This window comes from Sceloporus occidentalis, unplaced genomic scaffold, assembly GCF_023333645.1.
Source record: "Sceloporus occidentalis isolate IW3139 unplaced genomic scaffold, rSceOcc1.0.p SCAF_1, whole genome shotgun sequence".
Lineage (NCBI taxonomy): Eukaryota > Metazoa > Chordata > Lepidosauria > Squamata > Phrynosomatidae > Sceloporus > Sceloporus occidentalis.
Window position 1 is genome coordinate 44,564,941 of NW_028316981.1, and position 12,709 is coordinate 44,577,649.

The following is a 12,709-nucleotide window of genomic DNA, read 5'->3' on the forward strand; positions in this document are numbered from 1 at the left end:
TGGCTTACTGAAAATATTTTGGACATCCAGAAAGGCCATGTTTTGTTATTGTTGTGTGCCCCTTCAAGTAACTTCTGATTTATGGCGACCCTAGGATTAACCTGTCAAAGGGCTTTCTGGGCAAGATTTGTTGAGAGGGTGTTGCCTTTGTTTTCTTCTAAAGCTGAGTGTGTGTGACTTGCCCAAGCTCATCTCGTGGGTTTCCATGGCTGAGCAGTATTTGAACCCTGTTCTCCATAGTAGTCCAACATTCAAACCACTACACCACGCTGTTTCCTGTCATATGCCTCTACCCAGCTAATATTTACCAATACCCTTTTAAAATGGCATTGTGATCTACATCAGCAGGAGAATAAACCACACTTACCAAATGTACATCTTTATAATCATGCCGTTGCAAGCTTTCTTATGTCCTGATTTTACAGATGAGTGGCTCGACCTAAGAGCAAGGCTTTTCCATCTTGTTAACACATTGGAAAGGCTTCATTCCCATACAAGACAGAAATTTGTTCAGCCATATGTCAGGCACTTGAAGGGAACATTGTGTTTTGTTTCACACTGACGGAATATTAAATAGCAGGGGAAAAACCCACCAGGAAACTGGTGCTTTGAACTGTCTAGAAATTTTCCAAAGAAAGAATGCATGAAAGCTGGTTTTCTTTCACTTCCTCTACCCCCAAGGATCTTTTAAAATGAATTTTATTTGAAGAATTAATATGATGCTGTGCAAAAATACAAACAGCTGCTGGCTCTGAAGTCTGCTTGTTTCAAGGAATAAACAGAAGAGGCACAGGCAAGTTTAAGATGAAATATGACCGGATCAGGTCACTGATTAGAACATTCAAGAGTACTTTGACACACTGGCTTAATCCTCAATCATGTAGACCGCCTCTCCATAATTGTAAGCATATCATCTACTATTTTCCCACAGATAATGAATCTAAAGATTAAATTCAGATTGCTTCTTGCCTATTCCAGTATCACTGTTTATATACTTCTTGGCTATGAAGGTGTGGGAGAAGTGTTTATATAAGTGGTTAGTCAGTACAGAATGGATCACCCAAAACAGGAGGAAGGTTACTATAACCTAAATCCAATTGTTAATCCAAAACAAAACCAATTGAATTTATGCAAGTGTTCACTTAGAAGGTTCCCACTGATTCACAGCAGGTCTACTCTAGCTGGATTAAGCCTTAGAAACAGACAGCTCAGCCAACACTTATTTAGGACAGAAAATGCCAGACCAACAATAATTCCAACAGGCTGATATTTACTACAATAAAATAATTACAACTAGGTACAGAATATTTAACTATTTATTTTGTTTAAAAATGTAAATACTTTATCTTTTTACAATAGATTTTTTTTAAGTGCAGCATAATAGTTAACTGTATAAGGTAAGATACAGAGGGACAAAATGCCCTGTTCATCTCAGGCAGCCTTTTTGGTTGGGCAGTCAGCCTTGGAACAAAGTGATTCAGAAGCTGCCATCAAGAATGCTAAAGTGGCCTCAACTCTCAAGACTCTAAGGTGGATTTCAATATGAGATCCTGTGTGCCATAGTCACTAGAGTGCTGGGCATGAGTAATCCAAATCAAGTATCCACGATAAAATAGCTGCCTTGAACTTCTTGGAGAAATTAACAAACAAAATGTAATGTCTTAATACAGAAAAATTATTCTGAGGACTGCAGCATGCATGTAGTTTTTATTAACTTCTATAGGTTATATCCAGTGAGACCCTCCCACCAACAGGTTGTCTTTTGCTCAGAACTCACACACACACACACACACACACACACACACACACACAGAGAGAGAGAGAGAGAGAGAGAGAGAACAAAAAATAATTTGCTTCTCATCATCACCTCTCTTTCGAGCACTGTTTACTAAGCTAATTCATGGGCCACCTCCCCATGTCATTCACAGGGATGGTTTATATTAGCCATGGCTTGTTACTTTAGCCATGAATGGTCTCACAGATGACCTAGCAAAGTACAGATTGTTCTTCCCATTTGTGGTCTGGTTCTCTCTCTCTCACTCTTTCTGTCAGCACTTGGATGAGAAAGGTAAGGACAAGTCACAATACAGGGCATAGATATAACATCAAACCATGGTTTGAACAAGCTCACCAGCAATATACTGAGGTTTATAATTGTGATTTAACAACTGGCTAAGAAACCATTGTTTGCAAGGATGAGCCAAAAAGTGACAAAACACAACCTGGCTTGCAGTTATGTCAAAAGCCAGTCATGCTGTATGCAGCCTGGGGGGGGGGGGGGGGGGACTGGCAGATTTCATTCCTTGTAAGTCACTTTAAATGCTACATTTTCTTATTCAGGCAAGGACAAAATCTGTGTAGCTTGATGAGCAACACCAAACAGCTTCCTTCTTTGTAGGCAGCTTGGAATACAGCTGAATTGTTAGGAAGAGAATAAACATGATATTTCAATTAGACATTTTTAATGAGTTCACTATAGTTATGAGAAGCGTATAATGTGTCAGTTTGCATAACATTAACTGATGTTTAACCCACGTGAACTCAAAGCTTTATGTAGTGCTGACATTAGTATAATAACAGTATAAAAACCATTTCATGTACATCCATGATTGAACTTAAGAGGATCCACAGTACATTACAGAAATGCCAATAAACATGTGATTTTAACACTGGCTATATCAGTGATGGTGAACCTATGGCACGTGTGCCAGAGGTGGTACTCAGAGCCCTCTCTTTGGGCACATGCACCATCTTCCCAACACAGACTTCACTAGAGTTTGTCATTAGAAATCCAGAGGGATGTGGCACTTTGCAATAAATAAGTGGGGTTTGGGTTGCAGTTTGGGCACTCGGTCACTAAAAGGTTCTCCACCACTGGGCTATATTCATCTGTGACAAGTAGGCATTTTATTATCTTCTCATATTATAAGTCCTGTTTCTTAAACTGCTTCAAATGCATTTTTGCTTGTGCCATTAAAGGCATTACCTGAGAACAAGGGCAGGCCCTCCACATATACTTAACAACACCCTTGGCCCTCAAACATTGTCCATATAGTCCAAATCATCTGGAGAGTACCAGGTTACCTCTGATCAACAGGTCTGTGAAAGATGTATTGTCATCAGTTTATAATATTGGCATTTCTGACAGATTTCTTTTCATCATTTCCCCCAATAAACAGCACCTTGCACTCTCTCACTCTCTGCTCTCTGTGTGTGTGTTTGTGTGCATGTAAAAAAATATATTCAAAAAGCCAGTGACTGTAGTAGATTACATTTTAACCCCCTCTAAAGGAAAATTATTACCCTAGATAATTGGTGCAGGCTCATAAAATTTGAAGTGCAATTTGTTTCAGGAAAAACCCATTTGATAGATTTCACTAGATTCATTTCCAAAGTCCTGATTGCTGTTGGTAGCCTCAACTAGAATATGTACCAGCACTGAACCAATGGAATTTTTCATAAATGTTGAATCGAATACTGTATTCAACAGCTGATTCAATCTATTCTAGTTCAGAGAAAGCAGAATGATAAGATTCAGCCCATCACCATAAATACATAGCCTACTCTTTGACCATTCCTTTTCAGGAATCCAAGCTTTCATGTTCCTAGCCCTCATGGGTCTGAAAATGTATCAGCCACATTTGCTGAAGGCTCACAACCGTAAAGGATCCCTAGCAGACAGGGAGCTGAGCCATCTCAATGTGCACAAACCCCCTTGTTCTTACCACCCCACTCATATGTGTATTATAAAGTCAGTGCTTCACATGTCACTTTCTTTCAACACCCACAGGTATATTTCATAGAATCATAGAATCGTAGAGTTGGAAGAGACCACTAGGGCCATCCAGTCCAACCCCCTGCCATGCAGGAAATCCAAATCAAAGCATCCCTGACAGATGGCCATCCAGCCTCTGTTTAAAGACCTCCAAGGAAGGAGACTCTATCACCTTCCGAGGAAGTGCATTCCACTGTCGAACAGCCCTTACTGTCAGGAAGTTCCTCCTAATGTTCAGGTGGAATCTCTTTTCCTGTAGCTTTCATCCATTGTTCCGGGTCCTGTTCTCTGGAGCAGCAGAAAACAAGCTTGCTCCCTCTTCAACATGACATCCTTTCAAATATTTAAACAGGGCTATCATATCACCTCTTAACCTTCTTTTCTCCAGGCTAAACATCCCCAGCTCCCTAAGACGTTCCTCATAGGGCATGGTTTCCAGACCCTTCACCATTTTTGTTGCCCTCCTTTGGACACGCTCCAGTTTCTCAATGTCCTTTCTGAATTGTGGCGGCCAGAACTGGACACAATATTCTAGGTGGGGCCTGACCAAAGCAGAATACAGTGGCACTATTACTTCTCTTGATCTAGACACTATACTTTTATTGATGCAGCCTAAAATTGCATTGGCCTTTTTAGCTGCCGCATCACACTGTTCACTCATGTTCAACTTGTGGTCTACTTGGACTCCTAGATCCCTTTCACACGTAGTTTCATTCAGCCAGGTGTCACCCATCCTATATCTGTGCATTTTATTTTTCCGCCCTAAGTGCAATACCTTACATTTCTCCTTGTTGAATTTCATTTTGTTAGCTTTGGCCCAGCTTTCTAGTCTATTCAGGTCATTTTGGATCTTGATTCTGTCCTCTGGGGTATTAGCTATTCCTCCTAATTTGGTGTCATCTGCAAATTTGATAAGTATGCTCCCAATTCTGTCATCCAGGTCATTGATAAAGATGTTGAATAGCACTGGGCCCAGGACAGAGCCCTCGGGACCCCACTGGTCACTTCTCTCCAGGATGAAAAGGAGCCATTGTTGAGCACCCTTTGGGTTCGGCCGGTCAACCAATTACAGATCCATTTAACAGTTCCTTTGTCTAGCCCACATTTTACAAGCTTGTTTGCAAGAATGTCATGGGAAACCTTGTCAAAGGCCTTACTGAAATCAAGATATACTATATCCACAGCATTCCCTTCATCTACCAAGCTGGTAATTTTATCAAAGAAAGAGATTAGATTTGTCTGGCATGACTTGTTTCTCTGAAACCCATGTTGAGTTTTTGTGATTATGGAATTGCCATCTAGATGTTCACAGACTCTTTGTTTAATTATCTGTTCCAGAATCTTTCCTGGTATTGATGTCAGACTAACTGGACGATAATTGTTGGGATCCTCTTTTTTCCCCTTTTTGAAGATGGGGACAACGTTTGCCCTCCTCCAGTCTGCTGGGATCTCTCCTGTTTTCCAGGAGTTTTCAAATATGATTGCCAATGGCTCCGATATTACTTTTGCAAGTTCTTTTAATACCCTTGGATGGAGTTCATCTGGTCCTGGAGACTTAAATTCATTTAGATTAACAAGGTGTTCCTCTACTATCTCTTTACTTATTCTGTGCTGAAATTCCCCTATTATGTCCTCTGCTCCATTATCCTCAGGTTGAACACCCTTTGCCTTTTCTGAGAAGACTGAGGCAAAGAAGGTGTTGAGTAATTCTGCCTTTTCTCTGTCGCCTGTTAACATTTTGCCATCCTCTCGACGCAGTGGCCCTACCATTTCCTTCTTACTTTTGCTGCAGACATATCCAAAAAAGCCCTTTTTGTTGTCTTTAACCTCTCTAGCAAGCCTGAGTTCATTATGTGCTTTAGCTTTTCTGACTTTACCCCTACACATGCCTGCTATTTCTTTGAATTCCTTTTTCGTGATTTCCTCCCTTTTCCATTTCTTATACATGTTCCATTTAAAAGTCAGCTCCTTAGTCATCCATCCTGGTTTCTTAAGACACCTCCCATTTTTCTTTCTCACTAGAACTGTTTGAAATTGTGCCTTCAGTATCTCCCTTTTGAGAAAGCCCCATCCGTCCTGAACTCCTTTATCTTTTAGTATTTCTGACCATGGAATCGCCCTCAATACTTCTCTAAGTTTACTGAAATCCGCTCTCCTAAAATCTAGAATGTGTGTTTGACTATGCCTGGCTTCTGCTTTCCACTGTATACCAAACTCCAGGAGAACATGGTCACTTCCACCTAATGATCCCACCACTTGCACCCCATTAACCAAGTCATCCTTGCTGGTTAGGATCAGATCTAAAATAGCTGACCCCCTTGTTGCCTCTTCCACCTTTTGGACAATGAAATTGTCTTCCAGGCAAGTGAGGAATTTGCTAGACCTTGAGGATTTTGCTGAGTTTGACTTGTATAGGGCTACAGCCTTAATATAAGAAATTCACATCTGGCAACAGGTATATTAACATTAATTGTTCAAATACATTTTTCGAATTTGTGTTGTTGACAGTTTCTCTCATGATCCAGTCCAGTGGCCCTCTGTGAAGATAAAATATATTTCCAGCCACATTCTTAATGGATCCACTGGTTTATTCCAGTGCAACCCTACAATTGAATTAAATAATAGGTTGCTTAGGAACTGTTGTTGTTATTTTCCTGATGGCCCCCAACTACCTGGAAGTTTTTTCTCATTAAGGTAACAGAACTCTCTGCTAAACAGGAAGTGGTGATGAATCATAGGAGAGACAAAGCATACTGCAAAGCACATATACATTTCCAGAGATAAGTCTCAGAGGCCAAGGTAACATATATATCAAATTACTGATCCCAAAGAAAGTTAACTGCACTTACATCCTAGTGAAATCACTAAGTTAAAATAATCATATCTGACTACCCACCAATTTTAGTGGGACTTGAGCTTCCTTTGGATCAGGATGACCTTTTCTGTTTTTCTTCACTTGTGACATCATTATAACAATTGTAATTAAATGAAATATAGCAATGTTTTACTTTCTAACTACTTCTATTAATCTATCTGGGGCTTGAAAGTAATTGTCTCAGAAGGGTGCACCTTTATTTTAAGAAAACGAAAACATGTAGGGCCATTTTTATTTCTTTTTATTATTATTTTAAATTTTATTTTTCCATTTGTATTTCAAGGGCCATAGTTCTCTCTGATTTGGATGTAAATCTAATTAATGCTCAAAATATCATCATTAAGAATTTCATATTTATAAATTAAATAGAAGTCTGTTTTCTTCAGTAACAGGTAATTCAAGAAGAAAATTACCAGCTGACATTTTCAAAATGTCTATTTTAAAACTTTCTTTCTGGTCAGACATCATCTTTGCTTGAGCTGCATCCTGTTCTTTTAAGGCCTTGGTGAGTTCTCTTAGTCCTCGGCAGCTGTCGGCTTTGTCATTTTAAGTCGTCGGGGAGAGTATCAGCAGCACAGCGGAATCCCAGGTTTGAAGCAGAACTGTCAGGAGTATTTTGGCTTCGAGCTGCACATCGATACCTATAGCAGTAGGACTGAGAAAGAAAAGCTGCATGTTATCACAGGTTCCTATTAAACTGTCCTGATTTATTAGGTGAACATGCCATTGTAATTCACCAGTGGGGAGATTTACTTGATAAAAAAAGGACATTAGTCGCCCAAGGGACAGATTCTCCAATTTGGTTCCTGTAAACAGAAATGGACTAAGAAACGGTGCCCTGGAGATAAAAAAATTCAAATAGCATCCCATGGTGATGAAAATGTGATCTTCCACATAATCTGTTATCCTACTCTGTCTGAAGGTAAGGGATGTCACTTCTAGGACAAGAAGGAAAACGGTTCCTAAATATATCTAATGTGAAGATTTCTTTTACTTGCTGCTTCTTGTGCCCACTTTAACTTACTGAAGTATCGCTGCAGATGACGACAAGTAGGACAACATTTCCCAACTTCTCAGACATGTTAATATAAACTTCAGAGTACCTTCCATATTTGTTAGAATGCTGACTCTAAAGTAGCTACTGATCTGAATCCTTCCCATATCATGATTTCTAGCATGAGGAGTCTGTTATTGCATATTTTTCTTGGTGTACAAATGGAAAGATTTCTATAATCATCTCATCATCATCAATAATCAGCAAACATAGGCCTGTTACAGACAGCCAAAATAAAGCTGCTTCGAGTCACTTTGGAGGTATGGTATTTCAATGATGCATGAGTCCTAAGAGTCTGGAAGCTTCACCAAAGCTGCACTCCAGTCCTTAGGACTGGAGCATGGCTTTGGTGCGACCTTTGGACTCTTAGGCCGCATGTATCATTGAAATACCATACTTCCAAAGTGACTCGAAGCAGCTTTATTTTGGCTGTCTGTAACAGGCCATTGAGCCAGCATGTCATAGTGGTTTGAGTGTTTGAAATACAACTCTGGAGACCAGGGTTTCATTCACAGCTCGGGCATAAAACCCATTGGGTGACCTTGGGCAAGTCAGCCTCAGAGGAAGGCAATGGCAAACCAATTCAGAACAAATCTTGCCAAGAATCTTGCCCCATGATAGGGTCGCCATAAGTCAGATATGACTTGAAGACACACAACAACAACAACAACAACCATACCCAGCACCAAATGGGAGCATTCCCATAATCATCACTGCCCACATAGCCAGAAGAAGCAACATCTGTGGAAACAAGCCAAGCCAAGTCTGTTTTCATACATTTCTTTTCATTTGAACTGAAAAAACACATGCAGATCTTCACTATTCATGGGTCCTAGTCATAATGCCCTTCTTTATCTTTGCTTTGTGTCCAGCAAGAATTTCACATTTCTTTCCAACTGACAGTCTTTAGTGCCCTCATTCCCATTTCTACCCCTTTCTCAATTTCTGTCTGACATTGCTTGTGCCTCCCTAGCAGTAATTTCAGCTTCCTTGGGGAGGCATGCTTTATCATGTGAGACCTACAGCTCTAAGAGAATGATATGATCTTGGTTGCCATAGAGATTTCAGGGACTTGTAATCTTTCTACAGGTCTACTGTGCCAATCTCTGTGCAAGCAGACTGGTAGTATCTTTTGTGAGAGGAAGAACAGCAAAAGAAACACGCAGTCCATATCTGTACCTGATGTCTTCAAGCACAATGTTAGTGGCAATCCTGCAGCTATAGGACTGGCACCTATATTTCCATGTCTACCCCAAAAAAGGTTTTTGTAAATAAGAAGTCTCTCTTTATATCTAGAACAATTACTAAGGGAACTGAAAGACACTATTATTTCAGAACTTTGCAATTTCCTATTATCCCAGAGGATTTAAAAATCTGGGTTGTATTCAACTGTAGTGTTGCACCACTTGGAAAGCTCTGATGCTCCTGTATCCCATGACATTCATTTCTGCTGTATGTATCAGCTTCACCTCATGACCTCTGACACATTCTTGTGGGTTGAGGGGCCTTTTTCTGGAGCAATATGGGACAGAGTGTTGCAGTTTATAGTAGGAAGAGAGGACTACTAGTGACTACTACAGTCAGTCCTCTGTATCCACAGAATCAACCATCCACAGATTTAAAAAACTGGATTTAACACAAAAAGCAAACCTTGATTTTTGCCATTTTATATAAGGAACACCATTTTACTACTCCATTGTATAAAATAGGACTTGAGCATCTACAGATTTTGGTATCCATGGAGGGTCCTGGAACCAAATCGGATCCCAAGGGCCCACTGTACTAGAGAGAGCCAGCATGGTGTAGTGGTTTGAACACTGGACTACAACTCTGGAGATCAAGGTTCAAATCCCCTCTCAGCCACAGAAACCCACTGGGTGACCATGGACAAGTCACACACTTTCAGCACTAGAAAAGGGTCACTGTAAGTCAGAAATGACGTGGAGGCACACAACAGCAGCAACAACAACACAGCAATAGAGGACGTACAGAAACCATCTGCTCCACCTATTGTGAGCTTAAGCACTTTCTGCTTTCTGCAAAATCAAAATTGGATACAACACACTACCTTGGAATAAAGCTTAAGAACTGTCTTAAGTATTTATTTTTAGCATGTTAAATTCCACAGCATTGATAGTAAAAACTAGTTTTCTGCTCACAGAACAAAAACAAGCCACTGGTAACACATCCAGAAAAACACCAACCACATCCTGATAATTCATCTTACAGCCAGTAAGCCCCAATAGATGTTTACCTTATTAAATGAAATTGTTCTTTTTGTCTGTGCTGAAGCCTGAAATGTTTTGTTAATGACAACATTCCAGTGCAGACACACTTTGTAGATCAAATCTATAATTGGATTTGACTTGCCAATGTCCACCCGAATAATTTGTGGAAGAAGATACCAAATAAGACACAGTTCTCCATCATTTGGGCGATACCACATAAAGAAAAGCCAAACACACTCCCTTATCTCACTGATTAAATTAATATAGTCAGCAATTGCTGGAATGCATGACATTGTGATGACTTTTCCTATTACACCAATTGGCCATCAGCACTCATTTTCCTTCTGGATTCAACTCAGTTTAAAGACTGGTCCAAGACCTTCCTTTAAATGAAGATGATTTGGAAAAGAGAGATTTTGACATATGTCTGCAAGAATTTCTATTGAACTGAGTGAAAACTTTCTCTCTTTCCTGAAGGAAGAACCATGCAGCGGTGCCCTGGGATTCTGAAAAATTGCCAATCAGTGTAGAGATTCAATTAGCGTGATGTAACAAGGATGAGCTAAAAATGACATACCAAAAGTAAAAGATCACCATCCATTACAAGATACATGTCACTTTAATTTTATATCCATCGCTGCCGAAAACCTTTCTTAGCTCGTGTTGTTACTGAGAATCATCTTTCTGTCTTTCTTCTGCCTCTGGCCATCTAGGGTTCAATCTATCCTCCTCACTCTATTCCCTAATGCCCAGAGGTAGACTCACAGCCACAAGTCTGCAGTTGTCACTCCCTTTCTTCTAACCTTCAAGCTGATAATCCTGTTCTTGAGTTGTACAGAATCTGCAGGAAGCCCATGTGTTTCAATATGCCCACTACTGGATGTAAAGTTGAGACATTTTTGGCAGTATCCATAAAACAAGAGCAATAAATAAGGCAGCACCTATCGAGGCCATTTCTCCTCAAACTGCAGCCTCATGCTTGTGAAGGCCAGAAATGTTCTCCAGAAACCATGAGTGCATAAACTGCCTTTATAAAATTGTAAGATATAGTAGAAGGCAATGAGGTCAGGATGGTGCTTGGAGGATGTTAAAGGAGGCTGATTAAGGTTAGTAGTTCTGATTTGGGAAATAATCACTCAAGTTTAGATATGGAAAGTATTCATAATTATTCTTTCCCAGGTTAAAAAATGTTGGGAAAGATAATAGACCACTAAAGATTTTGCTCAGTTTTCTCTTGCTATTCGATGTGCTGAAGTACTGCAGAGTAATCATTCTGCAAAGATGATTCATGGGCCCTTTGTTGAAAATCCTTTGTTCTGCAGAGAAAAAGGGTTTCCTATACAGAAAAACTTCTCTTCCACTCAGAAAACAATATTGGTGCAAAATCCTCTACATGTATTTCTCTAGTTCTCTGCAATATTTCAGGATGTTCAAATAAAGGGAGAATACTGCAAAGGAACAAAGTAGGAGCTAATTACTGTATATACTCGACTATAAGTCGACCTCATGTATATGTCGAGGACAAAACTATGGATTTTGATGTGAGCCATGGATAAGTCGAGGGTAAAACTTAGGGGCATGTAACAAAGGATCTAAAGGATGAAGGAAAGGAAAACAATGCCAAAGAACTTAGAAAATTCTGGCAAGCATAACTGCTCATACTAAAGACTGAATAGATGAGAGAATGGAGGGGATATCAGTACTTCCATGATAGAGTACGCTCTTGCCTTTCACCAGGGGATGGTTCCATTTTAAAAATAAGAGTTAAAGTACAGTATTTACATTGACCTGTGGATACGTCGACCCAGGTTTTTTGGGTCAGTTTTCAGACCAAAATTTCTAGGCTTATACATAAGTATATACAGTAATCACATGCAAGCAAGAAATAATCATGGATTTACATTCTTACTCAAAATATTTCTAAGCCAACCCAGTGTAAGCTGAAACATTCATTCATACCTGGAGTATATTTAGCTGCAGGTAGCTTACCTGTATCAATACCATAGAGAAGAACAGAAATTGGTAAAACTCTGTAATTATATTGAAGACTGTTTTACTTATCCTTTAAAAGAAAGCCTATTTTGTCTTCAGTAGACTTTAAATTGGGCCATATTACTCATCTCTAAAGAAAACTGTTATTTTGTTTTTAATTGACTCAGTCTACTAATTAATGTGTGACATTGATTTCACCTGAAAATAAAATAGTGTACAGCATGTGATCTGAGTATAGAAAATGTGAGGTTCTCATGGAGGATGGGAATGTAATATATTATAATGTTAAAGGGTAGAAGAAACAGAACCACTGAACTACCCAGGATGGAAAATACACAATAATATTAATACTTAATTAGAATAGATAAAATTGAGACATTGTTTTGCTTTGCATAAGAGCTTTTTGTAAAAAAAATCTGTTTTGTGTTATATTAAAAATTAGGAAAATGGATGTAGGGAAATGTGCATTTCCTGTTACAAATAGTCTTCAAGAATTACTGGTTCCTAAGAATGTACATTGCATTTATTTATATTTCAAGCAGTTAACTTCTCTCTAATTTCAATAAGTTTTAGAATTACCAGGAAACTTTTACCACATAAGAGCACAACAGTGGAACACACTCCCTTGGAGTGTGGTGGAGTCTCCTTCTTTGGAGGTCTTTAAACAAAGACTGGATGGCCATCTGTCGGGGATGCTTTGATTGAGATTTCCTGCATGGCAGGGGGTTGGACTGGATGGCTCTTGTGGTTTCTTTCAACTCTATGATTCTATAATAAGTCCACTC

The 12,709-nt window shown here is 39.4% G+C and overlaps 1 protein-coding gene across 6 annotated transcripts in view; it reads right to left on the reverse strand.

Moving 5' to 3' along the window:
• Window positions 1–12,709, reverse strand: part of SUMF1 (sulfatase modifying factor 1) — a 99,563-nt gene that overhangs the window by 3,196 nt on the left and 83,658 nt on the right. For 2 of the 6 annotated variants that reach the window (XM_089520024.1, XM_089519997.1), the window contains exon 8: window positions 6,716–7,305. The exons of 1 other annotated variant lie outside the window; for it this stretch is intronic. In XM_089520024.1, the coding sequence (XP_089376150.1) occupies window positions 7,192–7,305 (114 nt within the window). In that variant the 3' untranslated portion in view covers window positions 6,716–7,191. Of the gene's footprint in view, window positions 1–6,715; window positions 7,306–12,709 lie in introns of those variants that run through there. 3 more of the 6 variants (XM_089520042.1, XM_089520033.1, XM_089519987.1) reach the window with 2 other exon arrangements.